This window comes from Geotrypetes seraphini, chromosome 10 (genome assembly GCF_902459505.1).
Source record: "Geotrypetes seraphini chromosome 10, aGeoSer1.1, whole genome shotgun sequence".
Taxonomy (NCBI): Eukaryota; Metazoa; Chordata; class Amphibia; order Gymnophiona; family Dermophiidae; genus Geotrypetes; species Geotrypetes seraphini.
The window spans coordinates 80766399-80789862 of NC_047093.1; the positions used below are offsets into that span (position 1 = coordinate 80766399).

At 41.4% G+C, this 23464-nt stretch overlaps 1 protein-coding gene across 1 annotated transcript in view; it reads right to left on the reverse strand.

The window, feature by feature from the left end:
• Positions 1-23464, reverse strand: part of LHX6 (LIM homeobox 6) — a 224140-nt gene that overhangs the window by 32960 nt on the left and 167716 nt on the right. Inside the window, exon 6 of the mRNA XM_033961360.1 lies at positions 1534-1634. Coding sequence (XP_033817251.1) covers positions 1534-1634 — 101 coding nt within the window. The remainder of the gene's footprint in view (positions 1-1533; positions 1635-23464) is intronic.

The window sequence follows — 23464 nt, forward strand, 5'->3', positions numbered from 1 at the left end:
TCGTCTCTGCTCCCCCCTGCCTCATGTGTTTCCCTTCCCTTCCCCCTTGCCTCTAGCCATTCACCGCTGAGCGCAACAAGAACTTCGATGTGCTCCTCGCAACCCCGTTGCCTCCTGCTGATGACATTTCCCATGCGCAGCACCCGGAAGTGATGTCAGCAGGAGAGACCACGTGGTCATAAGGAGCATGATAAAGTTGTTTGATCACGGCGGCGGACCACTTGAGGTATGGGGGAAGGGGGGGTGTACATAGCGAGGGAAAGAGTGGGAAGGGGTGGGGACAGAGAGCAGGAGGGGTGCTTGTGCCCCCGCCAATATGACATCCGTGGCGTATTGCACCCCCCTTACTGCGCCACTAACTACATTCCTACTGCAGCTCACTCATACTTCTTCAACCTCACCATGCCTAGGGAATGCATCACTCAGACACTCCCTGGCTGTGTGGCTATCTTGATAGGGGAGTAGTTATAACAGTCATTTACACATATATACACATGGTGGAGGAATCCTGCGGAGCCACAAAATAAGATCACCAACAGCTGGAGAGCATAAAATAAGTGTCATTATAACATTATAAAGCATATAGGAGAGAAAGTAAAGCCAGCTATGGTGACAATGAATAAGGTTGAAATTGAGAAATAAATTAGTACCATCTAAAGCAGTGGTTCTCAACCCTGTCCTGGGGGGGACCCCCAGCCAGTTGGGTTTTCAAGATATCCCTAATGAATATGCATGAGAGAGATTTGCATATAATGGAAGTGACAGGTATGCAAACCTCTCTCATGCATATTCATTAGGGATATCTTGAAAACCCGACTGTCTGGGGGTACCCCAGGAGAGGGTTGAGAACCACTGCTTTAGATGGTACTACTGTAATTTATTTCTCAATTTCAACCTTATTCATTGTCAACATAGCTGGCTTTACTTTCTCTCCTATATGCTTTATAATGTTATAATGACACTTATCTTATGCTCTCCAGCTGTTGGTGGTCTTATGTTGTGGCTCCGCAGGATTCCTCCACCATGTGTATATATGTGTAAATGACTGTTATAACTACTCCCCTATCAAGATAGCCACACAGCCAGGGAGTGTCTGAGTGATGCATTCCCTAGGCATGGTGAGGCTGAAGAAGTATGAGTGAGCTGCAGTAGGAATGTAGTGATGATGTTATGATGGTTCCAAAATAAACTTACTGTGGCTCCAATGCAGGAGATTGGGCACTGAACACTTATAAAATATTATAAAATTATATAATTTTGCACACACGTTTTGAAAATTTTTTTATTTGATTAATTGCATAAGTAATTTTATAAATATATATATAAACAATAAAATAAACCATTGATTAGTTTTAATGTCTTGATTGTCCCCATGTTGTGGCAGGTTGGTTCACCATAGGTTTCATGGAACATGCACATACATTATTTATGTCTTTCCATGTTGTCTCCCAGCACAGATGGCTTCTCATCTTGCCCAGCTGCAGTAATGTTCCTGCAGTGAATAAAGTGCTCTGTAGCTCTGGCATTTCTTACCTGTAATTGTTCAGCTGTGAAGGATGTCCGGGCCCTTTTTGCTGGTTTTGGTTGACTGTCTTGTTCTGACGGAACTGCTCCCTCTAATGTAATTCCATTGCCTATGAAGCAAGCAAATGACAGCATGATAATTTTCTACCTTCAACCTAAGAAAATACGACTCGGTCTCAGCCTTCTTCAAACAACTGCACTGGCTACCCATCCCATCAAGAATCTCATTCACAATATCATGCATCATCCATCGCAACCTCTATGGAAACTCAGCAGCTCCTCTCATCCAGATCTTCTCGACAGCATGGTCCCACCTCTCACATAACCCTCGACAGGATACTACTAAACCTCCCTTCCACAACAAATCTACAGTACAAACATGTCTTCCACGCCACGCATACCTTTCTAGGAGTAAAAACATGGAATGACCTCACTGAAACGACCAGAACAGAACCCAGCTATACTATATTCCTGAAAAAACTGAAAACCCACCTCTTTGACGCCTAGTCTCCTGATATCCATCTTTCTCTTCCATTTCCCATGCTCTCCTCCTTGCCTTTCTTCTTCCTCCTCCCCCTCTCTCTCTTTCCTTCCCTTGTAAGTCACCTTGAGCCTGAATAGGTATGCGCGATGCACAAATAGAAGATTAGATTAAATATTTAACTGAATGCATATTATTTATTTATTTGCCATAATTAGCTGTTCCATCCCTTGCTGAAGCTGAATATAGCTAAGATGTTAATGCTGACTGCTGAGCTCATTGGTTGAATTTTCAGGCACACACCTGGTCAGTCTCATTCATCTGGTTAGTAAGATCAATGAGACATGATAAAAAAGAGAGGTTAATACCTGCACTATTTAAAATTTCCGGCGTGAGCAGCAAGCCCAACCTGCTGCTTGGGCCAGCTTAGGCTCTTTCTCTGATGTCACTTCCTGGAAGAGACATCAGAGGATGAGCCGACGCTGGTGCAAGCGGCAGGTTGGGGTTGCTGCTCGTGCCGGGAACATAAAAGAGGTATGGGGGAAGGGAAGGGGTGCGTGTGTGTGGCAGGAGGGGGCGGGAAAGGAGCATATGGGGTGGGGAGGAGAAAAGGGTGGGGCAGGGGCACCCCCCTGGGCGCCTCTCACTCATGCTATGCCATTGATAATACTGTATTGTAATGATTGAATATTATTTTTCCCCTTAAAAAATGCACATCCAGGATGGGGGGAGGGGGGAAGGGTTTTTTGATTTGAATATTAAATAAGGTATATAGGAATGGGATTTATGGTAGGTTTTCTTGAATTTAAAGAATGTTATTGATTAGGGGGAGGGGGATAAATTCTGATATGGATTTTAACAGAATATTAAGTATTATATTTGAGTTTAAAATGTTATAAATGCTATTACACTTATTGTAAATTTTTAAAAAATGAATAAAGTATTGGAAAAAAACATATTAACAACATATTGTTGCTATGTTAATGGTCATTTGTCTGTTTTATTTCTTCATTCACTTGTTAATTTAAAAAAAATCTCAATAAAATTTCTGGAACAAAAAATCCCCATAGGAAACAAACATACACAATGTTATAAATGATGAAATGCACTGTTTGTAGAATCACAGCTACCATTAATTAGAGGTGGTAGTAACGTAGGCCAGGATTTTGAAAACTTACATTCCAAGTGCCTATGCTTGATGAGAATCGCGTCTAGAGGTGATGTGAACCACACCTACTTTGACCTTAGGCACCTCTATAGATGCACTAACAGCATTTTTGTAGGCCCCTACATTTTTTAAAATGACATTTTAATTGGTTTTAAATGACATAGGCAATTGCCACGATTAACACCAATTAAAATGATTAAGTTAGGCAGCGGTAGGGTGCCTACCGCTGCTTAACTTATGGCACTGTTTAAAGCAGCGGTTCCCAACCCTGTCCTGGAGGACCACCAGGCCAATCGGGTTTTCAGGATAGCCTTAATGAATAGGCATGATGCAGATTTGCATGCCTGTCACTTTCATTATATGCAAATCTCTCTCATGCATATTCATAAGGGCTAGTCTGAAAACCCGATTGGCCTGGTGGTCCTCCAAGACAGGGTTGGGAACCACTGATTTAAAGAATTTGGGCCACAGTGAATAAGTCAACTGTGCTGGTTAAACATTGGTTTCAGAAGAATCATACTTTAGCTGATTTAAAATATAGAATTACTGATAAAGTAGAATAACACTGTAGAGATGATTGGAGTGTAAATTAATTTTTAGAGAACAGTATTGGATATTTCGCTGAGAATAATCTCCTCCCTGAGCCTTAATATGGAAACTGAACGGTTTTCCTTTGTTTGATTGCATTATGAGATGTCTACTTTGGTCATCCAGAGCCATGTGTTTGAATGCTCCCGTGATTTATATACAGAATAGAAGAAACAATGTGGAGCCTTGGCAATAGTTTCAATGCCAAAAATATAGATGGGTTTCCTGATATCATGTCAGATTGTTGCTGCTGGCAGATAAGTCTAAGCTATTTGATTATTGATAATTTGATAGACTAATTTCCAATTAGATGGTTGAACATGGGATGACATGGGGGGATGACATGGGAGGACCTTACCGGACTAGCACAAAACCAATCTCTTTTTAGATCTGTAATTTATCAAGTCGCTAGAATTTGAACACGAGTCGATGACACCTAACTAACTAATTTGAAGCAATGATGATCCTATGATGAGATGAACACCTAGATGAGTTTGTTGTGCTTTCTTAATGCCCTCTCATGGTTTCTCTCATGTATAGTTTGGAACTTTTGATGATCATATTTTTTCAAAAAGCAAAATATGTGCCTATGTGCCTTTATAAAATACACTACCTGAAAGCTTCCACACAAAACTACACCTGTTCAAGGAAGGACTAACTTTGTGTGCATATCAATCAAGCCAGGAAAAGAGTAACTGTAGCAGATGAACTATTCTAATCTCACTGGCCTGTGAATATTGATCTTGGAACATGCCTGAGCATAACTGGCGTTTATTTTATTTTTAACTCTCATTTCATTTGACTTTTTCTGGATTTGGTTAATTTATGCTGTTTTCTTTCTTTTGTTTTTGGTTTTTTGCTTTTCTTTCTTTTATTTATGCAAGAGTCCTTACTACAAATCCCCTCCTTCAAAGACATCAAATACAAAAGCGCCAGGGCCAGAATGTTCTTGGTAATGGCCCCAGTGTGGTGGAATGCCCTTCCAAAGGAATTAAAAGCTAGAAAAGGCCACTGGAAAATTTCAGAAAGGGATAAAGACTATCCTTTTCTCAAACTGCTTCAATTGAAATGATGAAGTTGACAGAGAAAAGAAACTAGAACTTTCAGGGATGCGTGCAAATAGATTGTCGCTAGTTGAAATGGCCAACCTACTTAGGAGGTGTATAACTATAGTGTATTTAGCTGCAACAGTAAACTTAGTTTATGTGTATATATGTAGGATGATTGATTTAGTATACTTGTGCATATAAGTAGGATGATCAACGTGGCAGTAACAGAAGTAGGATGATTATGGCATAATCATGCCGACGTTAATAACTCTGCTTTGTAACACTGCCACAGAGCTCCGTGTATTTCAGTATAGAGCCCATGTATTGTAACACCTCACAGAAGCTCTTTGTAACTCTGTATGATAACATCTTTACAGAAGCTGATGGAGCGTAACACCTTTGCAGAAATCTAAGTAAACCGCTCTGAATCGACTCCCCAGTCATTAGTAGCAGCATAATAAACATACATAAGCATATTTTGTAGCTTTCCTTTGTCCAGCCTTTTCGCGTGCCTGTCGTATCTAAAGTACTCCTCTCTCTTTTCAGATCTCTCTAACACGTAATTAAATACTTCTTCCATAACTACTGTAATTAGATTGTGAGCCCACTGGGACAGAGAGGGTTAATCCCTCATTTCTATTGTATTATTATTGTAAATCGCTTAATGCTTATATGTTAGTGGTATATCAAATATAATAAATCAAATCAAATATGCATCTGTTTTTACATAATATATGCATAAATGCTGATCCCAACCCTATCCCACCTTTTCTCCGTCCCTGAGAATGCCTAAGGGTATATCACTTAAAAGTAGGAGCTCTAGTAGCAATTCTACAGTATAGGTGGGCGCATGAAAACAGTCTATTCTATACCAACATCTGAGCATCCAGATTCCATTACAGAATGCTAGGATAACCCTGTATCAGTGTTCTTTACATTTAGATGCCCCCAGTTATACAAACTGTAGTCCTGATGCAACTGCATTCAACTGGACACAATTTGCAGTACTCTGTAAGTTACAGATGTAACCCGAGGCTTGGTGAGGCTCCACCCATATGTACATCCATCTTGCAATTTTGCACTATAACACTTTTGTGTGTCTATAAAGAACGGCGTTTAGGAGATTATGCGTGGCCTAATTATCTTGGTACTTAAGTGCATAAGACATGCTTAATGACAGGCGCCTAGTTATAGAACTGCCTTTTCCATTTTTTGACTGCCTACTTGTATAAGCATGTTCCCCCCGCCTGGATTTTAGGGGTGGCAGGAGAGTAGCATCTCAAGTTTCAAGTTCAAGTTTATTATATTATTTGATTAAACGCTTTTCAGAATACAAAGCGTTTTACAAAGAAATAAAATTAAATTTCTAAAATCACAAATACATTGTAATTAAAATTAACTACTTTAAATTAAAAACAAACTGGGGTAAACAATCCACACGAAACAATGGGAAAGGGGGAAGAAAGAAAAAAATACAATCTCCTTTCCCCTTCCTCATTCTTCTCTCCCGTGCCCAGCCTTCGCTCCCTCTCTCTCATGGTTGCTAACCAACCTGTTTCCTGGCTCACATTGCAAGTCGACACAGCGTTAGCACAAGCAGGGTTACCAGATTTCCTCTTATAAAAAAAGAGAACACATTGCCACACCCTGTTCTGCCCCCAGCCATGCCCCACATGCATCTTGTGTTTCCTTCCCTGAGCTCTGGGCAGTGTCCAGAGGGCCTCTGCACATGCGTGGATGTCGACATCATGCTCATGCACACAAGTGTGTGATATCATCATGGCAATATCCACACATGTGCAGAGGTCCTCCAGATGCGGCCCCGATCTCGGGGCCTTCAAAAACCTGGACAAATTGCTTTCAAATATCTTCCTACTTGGGGCCATGACAGAACACCTGACCTTGGTTATACGTGCAAAACACAGATAAACCCTTTGCAAATACAGGACCACAATTAAAAGTCCTAATATACACAAATGAAACCCTATGATGCCAGACTCTGCATGCAGTACAGCACCACAGAAATAGAAATATATTTCTTCCTTAACAGTGCAAAATATAGACAACAGATGTAAATTCTGAAAACTAACACATTTCAATCACTAAATTGAAAATAAAATCACTTTTCCTACCTTTGTTATCGGGTGATTTTATTTTTCTACTCATCTTTTTCCAGTCTCTAGTTGCACTTCTGTCAGTGCTCTAAATTCTGTTTCCAGGGCCATCTTACTCATTTCCTGCTTTTCTTTCCTTCACTTTCTGCCCTACATCCATTTTTTACATTAACTTTTTTCAACTTTCTTCCATTTTTATGCTTCATTCTCAAATCTATTTACTTTTCCATGTCTTCCTTTCCCATCTATCTATTCACACTATCTCCTCCTTCTCTTTGCCCTTTCCCACCATCCATTTGTGCCATTTTCTCCCTCTTTCTTCTCCCCTATTTCCATCTATCTATAACAGCATTTCTTTCATTTTCTTACCTTCTCCACTCCTCCCATTCCTATGCACCATCTCCTCCCACACTCTCCCATTCTCCTTCTCCTCCCATCTCTGTACACCATGTCCTCTTTATTTCTCCCCTTCCCCTCCATCCCTGTGTACCTCTCTTTCCCTATCCTATGGTCTGACATCTGTCTTCTCCCTTTCTCCCTCCTATGGTCTGTGATCTTTATCAGTCTGGCATCTCTCTTCCTTCTTTCCTTTCCCTTCTCCCCCCTTTTTGGTCTGGCATTTCTATCTTTCCCTTCCCCTGCCTTAGTTTAGAACCGGGGTATCAAACTAAATCATATAAGGGGCCAAAAATTAAACCATAGGCTAAGTCGCGGGCCAAATTTTTTATTAAGATACTTGTTAGGAGTCTATTTATTAAGGTACGCTAACCGATTTAGCGCATGCTAAATGTGCACCTTAATAAAAGCACTCCTTAGTCTTAGTAGAAGTATAGGGTTACAACCTCTCCTGACATAAGAACATAACAGCTGCCATACTGGGACAGACCGAAGGTTCATCAAGCCCAGTATCCTCCTTCCAACAGTGGCCAACCCAGGTCCCCAAAAGTACACTTACCACTTCCATCCCTCTCTGGACATTGATAATGATTCTCAGTGATATCACTTTGAAGCAATAGTCAATTGCTGACACTATAAACTACCTTGAGTTGACTTTCTGGACAGGTAGATGGTTTAAAAATGCAAAACTGTGTGTCTGAGATGAGCTCAGCTTAACACAAATGTGCACTGAAGTGTAAATGACAGAAGTGAGGAGATAAAGTCAGATACATCCCAGGGATTCTGTGTTTACAAACCATTTCAGCTGTGCTTTCTTGCTTTAGGAGTTCAGCTGTGTGATTTATATTTTTCTTCCAGCATATATTACAGTTGGATGGTGACTGATAAACATAGAAAGAGACAGAACTCACCTCTTCAATAGTGCAGGCAGCCGGGAGAACAAAGCAACTGGGAGATTAGGCAGACCTGAATCGTGACGGCAGCCGGGAGAGTGCAGGTGACCACAAGCGGCAATAGAGAGTGTCGGGAGCACAGCATCACACAGCGTGGCGACCGAGAGACTTGCCCACCGGAAGACATCAGCTATAGATTCATACGCATCAAACTTGGCATGTAAATCTACAGCTGATGCCTTCCGGCGGGCAAGTCTCGCAGCCGCCACACTGTGTGATGCTGTGCTCCCGACACTCTCTACTGTCGCTCGTGGTTGCCTGCACTTTCCCAGCTACTGTCGCCATTCAGGTCCCCCTAGTCCTCCTGGCGGGCCAGCTTAATTGATAATGTTTAATTGTCTGGTGGGCCAAATTGTATGACTCCGTAAGCCAGATTTGGCCCGTGGGCCAGAGTTTGACACGTCTGGTCTACAACCTCTTCTTCCTCTTTCCTTTCCCTGGTCTGACATCTTTCTCTTCTCTCCCTCTCCCTTCCCCATCCAGTGGTCTTAAGCACTGTAAAAATGCTAGAGCAAGCATGATCCCTTTTTAAGGACACAGTCACCGAGGCGCAAAATCTATATATACCACATATCAACAAGGGATCCAAGAGGAAAAAGAATAAGGAACTGGCGTGGCTCACTGTAGCGGTGAAGGAAGTGGTCAGAGACAAGAAGACCCAGCAGCGGCAATTCTTATGTTCTTATGTTCCCTTCCTCCCCGTCCCATGGTCTGGCATCTCTATCTGCCCCTTCCCTTTCTTCCTCTGGAGGTCTGGCATCTTTTCTTCCCTTTCCTTTCCATCCCCATGGTCCAGCATCTCTTAGCCTCCCCATGCTATTTCTCGCCACCCCCACAGTGAGATCCGGTAATTGCTCATCGTTCTCCCAGCAGTGCTGCTCTAACTCTTTCGCCATAGGCAGCGTGAGTGAAGTAAACACACTGCCTCCGGTGACCTGGAAGCTTTCTCTCTGCTACTGCTTCCCATCTATGCGGGAGCAGGAAGCAGGAGCAGAGGAAAAGCTTTCAGGTCACCGAAGGCAGTGTGTTTATTTCAAGGGATGCTGGATAGATGCTGGATAGGTCTTGCAATGAAGATGGAGATGGGGATGGCAGGGGACCCTGGATAGGTGCACGGGCCTTGCAGTGAAGACGCGGCTGGGGTGGCAGGGGGCTCCAGATAGGTGCGCTGGCCTTGCAGTGAAGATGGGGGGGGGGGGCAGGGGGCTCCAGATAGGAGCGCGGACCTTGCAATAACTGCTGTAGGGTTTCCAGATGTCCAATTTCCCTGGACAAAAAATAAATAAAATAGAAAAGTCACCCTAACTTCCTAGAGAGTCCTCAAAAAAGAGGACATGTCCAGGGAAACCCAGACATCTGGTAACCCTAAGCACAGGCATTAGGTTTATCTATTTTAGACTATTGTAACATCAACTATTTAGGAGCACCCAAAAAAATTATAAGGAAATGGAGGATAATTCAGAATACAGCTGTTTGATTGATTTTTGGTTTAAAAAAGAATGACCATATTAGTCCATATTATCGTTTACTTCATTGGTTGCCTTTGGAGGCAAGAGTATTATTCAAATTTTCCTGTATCTGCTTTAAGCTGATATCGGGATTCTCTCCAGCTTACCTTTTTCCTCATTTTGTGTTGCATAGCCCATCAAGAGAAACTAGAAACTTCTACTTATTTGCTTATCCAAAAATTAATGGGTGTAGATATAAGACCTTCTTAGATATGACCCTAGCATTTCAAGCTGGTAGGCAACAATCTTGGTTAGGTAAATGTATTCAGCGAGCTATGTTATCCTATTGCAGTTTTCGGAAATTAATTAAGACTACTTTGTTCGATAAGTTTATTACTTGATAAGTTTTATTATTGACATTCTATTTTACAAATATTTGTATTTTTTTACTGTATTATTGTATTTCGCTGATTGTCCAGCTCTTTTTAGTATAAACCGCCTAGAACTTTTGGTTATGGCGGTATAAAAAAAAAGTTATTATTATTATTATCCCACACTCTCTCTAATAGGAAATATCAGCGTGAGAGAGGAAAATAGCAGTGTTTGAACATGAGCCTATGTTTAAAGGCCCCACATCAGTGCTGGGCCTATGTGCAACAGGCCAAGGAATAGTTAGGAAAGCAGAGGCAGGATGGAGGGAGAAATGCTGGATGTGATATGGGAAGAGGAGATGCTGAATAGGGAGGGGTAGGGAGAAGAAATAAATATGATGATCACTTGGGAGAGAGGAAGAGGAGATGCTAACCTATGGGGAGGGGGATTATGGAAGGGAAGGAGAGATTAGGGAAGAGGAGATGCTGAATAGGGAGGGGCAGGGAGAAGAAATAAATATGATGATCACTTGGGAGAGAGGAAGAGGAGATGCTAACCTATGGGGGAGGGAGATTAGGGAAGGGGAGATGCTAGACTAGAGGTTCATATAATTCGAGTCTAAAGTGTCTTCATTCAATATTAAACATCAATATATACATAAATGTAGTGGGTTGCTAAGAAAGCATTTATATCTCCAAGAGAACGTAGCAACGGGAGTTCAGATATTGACCTCAGAGTATAGAGTGCTCATACGGTCTCATTCGTCATTAATCCCTGCTAATGTTCTCATATTCTTGTATATTTTTTTATAGACTTTTTATAATCTTTTTGTTGTGTATTGTATCATTTAAATTATTAATAAACTACTGTTTATATATCGTATATTTTGATCACTTAGCTTATTTTGCGTATCTGCATTCTGTGATCTACTGGTTCACCAGTGCTGTCCCAGCATTAGATTAAGTATTCCCCCATGCCAACGCGTTTCGCTTAGCTTTGTCAGGGCTGGGGAATTTTCGCCTTTATCTCACCACATTACCCAACTAGTTATGAAACACTGGCACATAGCTAGATTGGCCAATCCAACTTTAGCTGAGCGACCCATTTTCTCATACAAACGTAGGAAAAATATTGGGGAGTATGTAAATCACAACCTTCTTAGAGATCCAAAAGCTAAAATTGCAGGTTGCCACTTGCCTTGTGGTAAATGTCAATGGTGTCCTTACACTATGCCAGGTGAAACATGGACTCACCCCCGTACGGGGGAGGCCTATCGCTCAAAAACTAAAACAAATTGTAATTCTGATCATGTCATCTATTTGATTCAATGTCCCTGTCCTAAACTGTATGTAGGCAGAACTTTGAGATCCATAAAAACACGTTTGACAGAGCATAAATCGCGTGTTCATACAAAAAGCGAAACTTCCCCTTTGGTCCGGCATTGGCTATTATGTGGCCATACTCTAGATGACCTTAGGTGGAGGGTTCTAGACTCTGTTTATGTAGGGTGGGAGGGTGGAAACATAGAGAGGAATCTAAACTTAAAAGAACTACGTTGGATGTTCATGCTAGGGTCGATGGCTCCTGAGGGATTGAATGAAGCCTCTGACTGGCTAGCTCAGGCTGACGTCTAACTAGCCTGTTAGTATTCTGACAGTTTTACTGTTCGCTCCTTATTGGAGATGACGTCAAGGGATGTGTGTATTTATATTGTGGGGTGCACGCCGCGGCCATCTTTTGGTTATTGCCGGCGTGATAGTATGGAAGTTTAAAACTATGGTAAGATGCTTTACTTTATGAATACTTTGCTTCATGTAACGACTACTATGCAGTAATAGGTTTTCTCTGTGCTTTATGTTTCCCGCAGATTCCCCAGCCCTGACAAAGCTAAGCGAAACGCGTTGGCATGGGGGAATACTTAATCTAATGCTGGGACAGCACTGGTGAACCAGTAGATCACAGAATGCAGATACGCAAAATAAGCTAAGTGATCAAAATATACGATATATAAACAGTAGTTTATTAATAATTTAAATGATACAATACACAACAAAAAGATTATAAAAAGTCTATAAAAAAATATACAAGAATATGAGAACATTAGCAGGGATTAATGACGAATGAGACCGTATGAGCACTCTATACTCTGAGGTCAATATCTGAACTCCCGTTGCTACGTTCTCTTGGAGATATAAATGCTTTCTTAGCAACCCACTACATTTATGTATAGACTAGAGGTTCGCCAAGGATATCCTCGGGCTGGCACTGAATACACTTCTGCATAGTTTTATAAAAAGCCTACTTGAATGTGTAAAATGCTGTCCTACACACTCAAGCTTTTTATAAAATTCACCCTGCATTGTGTAAAAAATCCATTTCCACAGGTAAAAGTCTGCTTCATTTGCACAAATAGCTTTGAAAACTAACCATATAAAACTGAAGACCTAATGAAATTTACGATTACTTACTCCGTTCACCATTTTGACCATATAAATTCATCTTTTTAAACAATATCATTGGAATACTTTATTATTTATTTATTCAATTTTCTATACTATTCTCCCCAGGGAGCTCAGAATGGTTTACATGAATTTATTCAGGTGCTCAAGCACTTTTCCATGTCTGTCCTGACAGGCTCACAATCTCTCTAATGTACCTGGGGCAATGAGGGGATTAAATGACTTGCTCAGAGTCACAAGGAACAGTGTGGGTTTGAACCCACAACCTCAGGGTGCTTAGGCTATAGCTTTAATCACTGCCTCACACACTACGCCACTGGTTGTCAGTTCAGCAGCAGAAAATATATAAAGGTTGCTTTTCTTACTTTTAAGGCTTTCAGATTTGGCGTCCCAGACTATTATCCTAATCGAATACTTTGATCCTTAAATGACCACCGATTGGTACTCCCAAACATTAAAATGGTGACACTAGATTGCAGTAATCTTTCTCTTATGAGTTTTAAGACGGACTTAAAAACAGGTCTATTTAGGCATGCATATGACAGTGAGGCCTGACGAGGTCAGAATTCATCAAAAGACCTTAATCCCCCCCTTACCTCTATTTACTTCATTTAGATCTCTCCTTCTGTGAGAATGATACTCTGTCTTATCAAAAGACAGTGTTCCTTTCCTGTTTTCTAATTTTAGATTGTATATCGCTTTGCTCTTTCCTGCCAGTTAAAAGTGGTATAGAAAGTTTTAATAAAACTGTAAACTGATATACAGAGCACAGTAAGGAAAATAATAATAAATGTAATATTTTGTCAAAAATAAACAATAAAATCTACACAAAGAAATAAATGAATAAAAAAGAACTTCAAAGTACAGGGTTGGGCAGTGATAAGAGCTACAGCCTCAGCACCCTGAGGTTGTGGGTTCAAACCCACGCTGCTCCTTGTGACCCTGAGCAAGTTACATCATTCTCCCATTGTCCCAATCTACATTAGACAGATTGTGATCCTGCCAGGACAGACAGGGAAAAATGTAAACTGTTCTAAGCTCCCCTGGGAGAACGGTATAAAATATTAAATAAATACACCTGGATAAATTGCCTATACATCTTAGAAACACTAGTATTACTTGTCAGCTGCAAACCTCATATTAATTACAGCTAACATTAGCAGTAAATTTGAGAGACTGCGATCCCATACCCTGGCGTAGGAGTGAGATTCATTCCGATCATGGTATGCACAAAACTAACCCAAGTGAAACAGACAACAATGCTGGGTGTATATGCCTGAAATGGAACACTTTATATGCCATGTAGGAGAACATGTTTAATATGAGGAGGTACTGTATGTGAAGATGACGACATTTCTACCATTGGCCTTTGTCCACGGATCCCAACTGCTGAGAAGAATGACTAAAATGGTTAAGGGGCTGGAGGAGTTGCTTTACAGTGAAAGATTAGGGAAACTGGGCCTTTTCTCCCTCGAACAGAGGAGATTGAAAAGGGACATGATTGAAATATTCAAGGTACTGAAGGGAATAGACTTAGTAGATAAAGACAGGTTGTTCACCCTTCTCCAAGGTAGGGAGAACGAGAAGGCACTCTCTAAAGTTGAAATGGGATAGATCATGTACGAATGTAAGGAAGTTCTTCACCCAGAGAGTGGTAGAAAACTGGAATGCTCTTCCGCAGGCTGTTATAGGGGAAAACACCCTTCAGGGATTCAAGACAAAGTTAGACAAGTTCCTGCTGAACCGGAATGTACGCAGGTAAGGCTAGTCTCAATTAGGGCACTGGTCTTTGAGCTAAGGGCCGCCACATGAGCGGATTTCTGGGCACGATGGACCACTGGTCTGACCCAGCAGCAGCAATTCTTATGTTCTTATGTTCCTCAGCTTCAATGGAATGATTGATCTTTGAAACAAAATCATGGGAGTTCTACTGGATAGTGAGCTTTTTTTTTCTTTTTCTAAATACATTTTAAAATAAATGATCACTTTGCCTGAGCCAGCTGAATCAGGGATTTACACATCTGCTGTCCATCAGCTCTTAATTGTTATGCATATTCCTGCTTCAGATCCTAATAGCTTCTGGTAATTATTCCATTTAGTATAGCAACATGATACCGTTGCTACTTTCGCAGAGTACAATCCAGGTCATAATACAAGAAAGGAAACCCTGTAACTATGGGAAGAGAGAAGTGGGCTTATTAATAACTTACTGTGTGTGTGCAGGTTTGAACAAGGCATACTTCTAGTACAGCAGAGTTCTATTAGCCATATTGGTCTTAGAGGAAACTGGAGTCCTTGTATGGTCTCATACATTTTAATGCACCAACATAAAGATTATTCAAAGACTGTGATGTGAGTGATTTCTTAGACTTGCAAGTTCTCATAAAGTTTTGATGAGCACCCATGGGGCGGTGAGACCAGTGAGCGAGATAAGGTCATAGGGATAATCAACTTATCAAATAATTCCACAGAACAGTCATAGCATGTAGCGTATGGATCCCATATAAGGAAATACAAATATTTATTTCATGATAAGATAAGCACTAGAGAGGTAAAGCTATGGAAATGTAATCTGTTAAGGAGTTCTCTAACAAATTAAGTTGATTGAAGAAAAAAAAAATGGTAGTCATGCTCCCATGATATAAACAGAAGAAAAAAGGGAAAAATAACTAATGTCAAAAGCTAAGTATATCCCAGTAGATAAAAGTAATTCCCAGAGAAGCTCTAGGAACTTTCCTTTCTAAGAGGGCAACTTCAAAAGCATTTCACTGACTGATTGATTATTGTGATTTATTTTATTTTAATGGGTTTTGATATTATTGTATTTTTTACATTTGCTTTTTAATGTTTCAATTGCCTTTATTTTACTGGATGGTGTCTGATTCTATAAATGGCGCCTACTGGTAGATGCCTAGATTGAAATGCCAACCGATGTAGACACCTAACTTCATTTTTTTAATTGGTTTAATCGGCGCTGTTAATTGAACAGCACCATTAAAAACAATTTTAAAAAATTGATTTTTGGGTAGGTGTCTATGCCGAGGTGCCTACTGGCGCCTTCCCACCTACCTGAAAAGTAGGCTTGATTAGAGGCGGAATTTGGGCATGGACTGCCTTAGGCGCCAATAGGCATCTTTAATAGGTGCTGGCAAATTAGGCCAAGAAAACTGTGGCCTAATATACTGGCTCCTAAAACTGACGCGTACTGGCACCTAGTGGTTGATTGACACCTGCACCGAACGGCGCCTAGCCATTAGGTGTTGTTTATAGAATCAGGCTCATAGAGCTATACTTTATGCATGGAGAAATATGCTTATACAGTTGCATGTCTGTAATGTGCATAAAGTAATATGTTGCTATTTGTACCACATTACACTATTTGTACCACATTACGCTATTTGTACCACATTACGCTATTTGTTCCACATTATAGGGTCCTTTTACTAAGCTGCTATTACCTCAAAAATGGATTTCCTGTTCTATTAACCCTCTTTCTTCCTCCCCTCTTAAAGTCAGTCAATTTGTACTTTTGCTTAATCTTTGTAAACCGCATAGAACTTCAGGGTATTGCGGTATATAAGCTGTTATTATTATTATTATTATTACCCCAAGTTGAAAAGCACTACCACGAGGCACACTCAGGTGTCCCATGGTTGTTTGGGGATTAGTGCACGCTTCCCATGCACTAAAAAATATAATTTATTTTTAGCGTTGGGACATGTATTGGGGCGGAGAGTAGGCGTGTTCTGTGCTTATCAGTTAGCGTAGCTACATCGCTTCATGCTAACCAATTAATGTGTGGTTAGCACGAGAACCCTTATTGCCTAGAAAATAGGTGGCAATAAAGGCTTACATGCTAATAACCTTCTGCTAATGGGGACATTAGCAGATGGCCATTAATGGGGACATTAATGGGGACATTAATGGGGACATTAGCAGATGGCCATTAACAGAAAAAACAGAAAATAGGGCCATTTTACTGCCACACTACAACTAGCCTCAGTGGGAAGGAAAGATCCATGCTGGGAATAGCGTTAATCACTTTTTCAGCACGGCTTAGTCAAAGGTTCCCTAAACTTTTAGGATTACTTCTACTAAGCTGCAGTAAGAATTGGCCTTAGTGTGCCCTTAGGTGGGTCTTTCCTTTGTAGGGATTACCAGACATCTGGGGAAACCCAGACACGTCCTCTTTTTAGAGGACTGTTCGGGTGCTCGGATGGACTTTCCAAAACCCAGCAGTTGTTCGGATTTTGGAAATTTCTGGACTTTCCAAATCTCAGTAGTTGTCCGAGGTTTGGAAAGTTCATGTGTGGAGAGCCTCCGAGCATGCGCAAATGATGTCACATGTGTCTGCTCATGCTTGGAGACCCCTGGTTATGGCCCGGAGGTCAGGAATAATGAAATGAAGCATTCCTCCTGAAAGGTGGACAAAGGCAGAATGGGACGGGTCCAAAGGTGGAGCAGGATGGGGCTTGGGGAGGAATGGGGTGGACCAAAGGCAGAATAGGGCATGGCTGGGGATGGAACAGGGCAGGGACAGGTGTCCAGTATTTCAGCGAGAGAAAAATATGGTAACCTTATTCCTGTGCAAAGGCTATTTTTACTGTAGCCATAAAAAGCCATTTTTCTATTTGTTTTCATTAATGGACATGTGCTGTTACCCAGTGGCGTACCATGGGGGAAGGGGGAGGTCCGCCCTGGATGCATGCTCCAAGGGGGTGCACAGCTGGCCACCCTCCCTATTCTGCCACTGCTATTTTCCTTAACCAGCAGCAGCGGCAGTAAACTTCATATCAGGGGTGTGCTCCCTCCAGCAGGTGTTTAGTTTCTGGCCAGCTCCCCTGCAACAGTTTTTCCACTCAAAGACACAGCAGTCGGTTCCTCGTGCGATCTGCGGCTGCATTGGAAGCATTCCCTCTGATGTCATGACGTCAGAGAGAAGGCTTCCAACACAGCCGCGGATCGCGCAAGGTGTCTACGTTCGCGACTTTGAATGGAAAACCGGCTGCAGCAAGGAACTGGCTAGAAACGCTGTTGCTGCACAAGGCAGGGAAGAGAAATGTTGCTGCTGTACAAGGAAGGGAGGGGGGAGAGAAATGCTGCTGCTGAACAGGCAAAGGGGGGGGTGAAATGCTGCTGCTACACAGGGAAGCGGGGGGGGGGGGGGAGAAATGCTGCTGCTACACAGGGAAGGGGAAGAGAAATGCTGCTGCTGCACAGGGAAGGGGGAAAGAGAAATGCTGCTGCTGTAGCACCCAATTGGGGAGATGAGGGAAGGAGGGAGAAGGAAGACAAGGGAGAGGAACCAGAGATACCAAGTCCATAGGAAGGAGGGAAAGGAAAGGAGATACCAGACCATGGAGGGGGAGGGATAGATGCCAGGGCTTGGGGGGAGGGAAGGAGATGAATGCCAGACCAATAAGGATGAAGGGAGAGATGGAAGGGGGAGGCATAAAGTTTCTGAAAGGGGAATAGAAGGAGAGAAGATGCCCTATAGAAGGGGCAGAGAGAGAGAGTAGACAGTGGATGAAAGGAAGAGAGTGACAAGAAGATGAGGAAAGCAGAAACCAGAGAAGACAAGGTAGAAAAAAAATTCTATTTATTTATTTTTTTGCTTTAGGGGAGATGCATCGCTGTTTCTGTGGTGTTGCATTGTATGCAGAGTCCAGCTTCTTGGTGGTTCAATTTAACCATTGTCTACGTATTTCTATTTTATCCCTCATTTTACAAATCTGTAGAGTGTTTTTTAGCGCCGGCCGTGGTGGTAACAGCTCTGATGCTCAGAATTCTATGAGAGTCTGAGCTGTTACCACCATGGCTAAAAACCACACTACAGTTTTGTAAAAAGGGGGCGGGATTAGTTTGTGATTACATATTCCGTACTAGGCAAAGGTGTTTTCTGTGTTTTGTGTGTTCGAAAGACACGATTTTCTGTTAGGATTGACTGTGCAGGATTGATCTGTACTAATATGGCTTGTTTAGTTTTACAATGGGTGTATTAATATTGTACTGCTCACTGCAGTATGTAAGATGTTGCGTTTTCCTGGGTACTCATGTGTGACTTGTAGATTGTTATTAAAAATCATGTTTTTCATACAGTGGGGGGAGGGGTGTCAAAAAATTATGGGCCCTGGGTGTCACATATGCTAGGTACGCTTCTGCTGTTACCATTAGGGCATGGCTGTTTGAAATATTAGACACAAGAAACAGAAGTCAATTCCACCACAAAGCTAGAACAAGCAAAAGCAACAGCAACAGCGAAGGAGATGAAGAGACAAAACCATCTGTGGCATTGCAATAGGATAAATTTATTAACTAAGAGCCTAAACATATACAAATATAAATAAATCATAATATTAAAAACAAACAGAAACAAAAAAAATGTTTAAAAGCATGAAGAAAAATGATACAACAGCACAAAAAATGTTGTTAAATTAGAAAATGTTATACAGAAACCATAAAAGGTGGAATGTATATAAAACAACAGAATATAAAATATACTGTCACTGAGAAGACTCTGTGAGCACTAAGAGAGACCTGAAGAAACCAGAGTAAGATAAAAACACAGCCAGATTAGCATTGTTTCCTGTTAATCACAAACCCATTGCTCACCCTAGGTTAGTGCAGAAAGGAAAAGTACTACCTAAAAGCACCATTCAGATTGAATCTAAGCAGCTTAGTACCTGTTTATCATTTCCTAGCTCAAGATCTAGTCACATGGGTAGGGTTACCAGAAGTCCGAATTTTCCCTTTCGAGGACATGTCCGGGGGTTCAGATGGCTTTTCAAAACCCAATACTTTGTCTGGGTTTTGTAAAGTTTCCTTTATGAATCGGGTTGGGATGGGGCATCCACGAATGTGCAGATGCAACATGGTAACATCATCACGGGGCGAGGCTGGGGGGGGGGGGGGCGGAACGGGGCGTGATACAGTCAGAACACGGCAGAACTAGGTGGACCTGTAGGCATGGCCTCCTGTGGGACTTTCCTGAAGGAAAATCTGGTAACCCTAAACATGGGATCAGGACAGAAAATCTCTGCTAGGCTAGGACAGGTAGATTTAGAAACTAAGGCCAAACTAGATCCATTGTGCCTTAAGCTGAAAATTAGTTTAAGCCAGCACATCACTCCCAGGAACACTAAGCCAATCAGGGGAAAGACCACACCTGGTTCTGGCTTTAGCTTCCCAAATGCAGGGAGAGAAAGGAGAGGAATACACAGCAGCAGCAGAATTGAAAGCCTGCAAGCAAGTCACAGTTGGTTAGGAGAGCCAATTCAGCTTCAGGAGAGTAGCAGAACAGACCATATTCAGAATCCCAGGTAGAATCCCATGACACTGAAGTTCAGGATGAGAATAAGTCTCTGTGCTCTGAGAATTGTGAAGCTATGGAAATAGATGAAAGCTTGGGCTTATATAATGGCAATGGTGATCATTTATCTACAGGAATCCCATCAGCAACGTCTTCTCCTTTAGCATGGGTGTTTGAGGACCAAGTCATGTACCGCTACTAGTACTGTTTCTGTGTTCAGGTGTTTCCTGAACCCTGATTGAGCCTGGTCTAGTTTTGATGAGTTCTCTAGGATGTCTGATATATGTTGGCAGGCTAATTTGTCTACATAGTTAGTTTGTCTACACAGTTGGTTGGCTATGGGTCTGTAGTTGGACAGAACTAGGTCTTTTTCCTTGTTCTTCAGAATGGGCTTGATGACTGAGAGGGATTTGAGTGGGACCTCTCCTGACTATAATCTAATCTAATCTTTCATTTGTGAGTCACGCATATCTAGGCAGGCTCTAGGTGACTTTCAGGGAAAAGGAAAGAGAAGTAGAGAAAGGGAAGGTAAAGGGAGGGAGGGGACAGGAGAGAGCAAGATGGAGAGGCCTGAAAAGAGGGAGGGGGAAAGGGGAGATGCTAATAGTATCAGTTGTCAAAGAGAAGAGTTTTCAGCTGATTTATTGATAATGTCTGTGGGGTAGGTGAGTCCCGGACCTTCAAGGTCTCTCGGGTGTATCAGGCATGTATCAATGGATGTTGGGTCTGGTTTTACTCTTAATTTCATTCTCTACCTATAACCTATGCTGCCCCACAGTCTGCCCTTAACCCAACCTCAAACTGTATGCATGTGTTTTATACATAAAATTATTTGTAGGAACCAAAGCGAGTTATTAAAAAATAATAAAGAAAACAGCTTATGCATCAGCATCGATGCCTTTCTTATAAATCCTGGTGCATTATTAAAAACTTACCACTTTGGTGAAAAACCACGGTTAACTGGCACTGTGTATCAAGTCTTGAAGTCCTAGATTCAATAATTGGATGGCAGAGGTCATCCCCCTATCTTTCTTGGTCTTGTAGCTTCTTCAAAGGCAGGAAAGAACTCCACTCTGCCTGCCGCCGCCAGTATAGCTGCCATCAATGCTTTTTCAAAATGGCTTCCAAGACTTCATGCAGCAGCCTCGTAACACGAGGCCACCGCATGAAGTCTCAGCAGCCATTTTGAAAAATCAGTGGCAGAGGCTAAACTAGAGACAGTGTTCAGGAAAGAGTGGGGTTCTTTCCTGCCCTTGAAGAGGCCACTATACCACCAGGGTTGTTAAGGTAGGTCTGGGGAGGGTTGGTCTATTTCCCCATTACCATGGGATTACTGCGGTATCGGTTCCCATTCCCATGGCACTACTGTCAAATGGTATACTGGAACCGCGATAATACCAGGTAATTTTAAAAAATATCTTCCCCATTACCACAGTAATTCCCATGGTAATGGTTATCATGTCACTCTGTATCATAGAATAGTTGGGCAGGCTTTGCATTTATGTGTATGCTTGCATAAAAAAAAGTACAGGAAGCCTGTGCTTGTCAAAGAGCAGGTGAAAATAGCTTTGAAAATTGTTTTCACTGGGGTAACTCAATAATGAATATGCTGAAAGTTCAAGAAGGCACTTATTTTATCCCTATTTTATAATATGCAAATGCCAATGCACAAATTTGATAATAGATTTGCATATAGGGTGCGGAAAAAAAAATAACCTCCTAGAGATTTTTGGGCTGTTTTCTCAGCAACTGATTGGAATTGCAATGTGAAATATTACAGCATTATTTGTTGTTACTATCTCTGTTTATGTTGTACGCGAAATGAGATTATCTTCAAACATGATGAAGTACAAAACTTTTTATCATGACTATCCAGCGATTTGTATGTATTCAAAAATGTTTGTGCTGTAAAATTATCATTATTTTGAAGAAAAAAAAAAGGAATTTCTGTTAATGATGTCATAGTGATGTGGAAGGGCATTTTCGATAGGATGGCTAGGTTTGACTTTGGACGTTTCCACAAGGGCATCCAAAAGTCAGGTCTGGAAAATGACCAATTTTGAAACCACAAGACGTCTATCTTTTTCTTTTTTTTTCCTTCAAAATGACCTATCTAGATGTTCTGGCCTGTAGGACGTCTATCTTTTTTTGACCATTTTTGAAAATGAAAATATCCAAATGGACTTGTTTTGAATGGTTTGCATTTGGATGTGGGAGGGGCCAGCATTTTAATGAACTGGCCAGAAAAGACATACCAACAGAGCAGTGGGTCACCTTAGGGGGCACTGCTGTGAACTTCACATGAAGGATGCCAGGTACCCATTTCACCATAACCCCCTTATAGTGTATGGTGAGCCCTCCATAACATAACATAACATAACTTTATTCCTCTATACCACCATAACCGGCTGATTTCTAGGTGATTTACACCAAAGAAGACTGGACAATCAGTAAAATACAAGATGATTAAAAAAGTACAAAATATGTCTTATAAGTGCAACTATTCATTAAAAAAAATACTGTATAAACTTTTTAGGTAGAATATGAACTCTTAATAACATAATTGCTCTAAGAAATACATTTTTCAAGCAATGTCATCTTGATCAGTTTCCGAAAAATACTGTAGGATGACATGGCTTGATGAATGCACTTACCCAACCAAGACTCCCCCAAAACTTACTATACCTACCTGTCTACCTCTCCAATAGCCCTTATGGTTGCAGGTGTCACCTATATGGCAGTACAGTAGGTTTTGGGTGAGTTTTGATGAGCTCATACTTTCCACCATAAATGTAGTAGGTATGGTGGGATTTGGGCATGGATCCTCCTCTCTATGGTTCACTACACTACCCTCCAGGCTACTCCTACTTGCTGCTCTACTAGGGTTTCCTATAATATCTGTAGCTGTCATAGAGGCTGGTATGTATCTTCATATCTTTGGAGAATGGGAGGGGGTCAGTTACCACTGGGGGAGTAAGGGGGGAATCATATCTTTATGCATCCAGTGGTCATCTGGTCAGTTTGGGTACCTTTTGGCCCTTTGATAAAGAAAGCTAAAAAGAATATGAAGAACAACTTGCCAAAGAGGCAAGAGCTCATAGTATCAATTTTTTTTAGGAACATCAAAAGTAGAAAACCTGTGAGGGAATCTGTGGGATTGTTGGATGATCAAGGAGTAAAAGGTGAGCTCAGGGAGGATAAGGCCATAGCAGAGAGACTGAATAGATTCTTTGCTTCAATCTTTACTGAAGAAGATGTAAGAAATCTTCCTGAACTGGAAATGGTTTTCAAGGGTGATGTGGTAGAGGAATTGAAAGAAATCTCAGTGAACCTGGAAGACATACTAAGCCAAATCGACAAGTTAAAGAGTGATAAATCACCTGGACCAGATGGTATACATCCCAGGGTATTGAAAGAACTCAAACATGAAATTACTGATCTGTTGTTAGCGATCTGTAACCTGTTGCTAAAATTGTCTATAGTACCTGAATATTGAAGGGTGGCCAATGTTACACCAATTTTTAAAAAGAGTTCCATGGGAGATATGGGAAATTACAGACCGGTAAGCCTGACCTCAGTGCTGGGCAAAATAGTGGAAACATT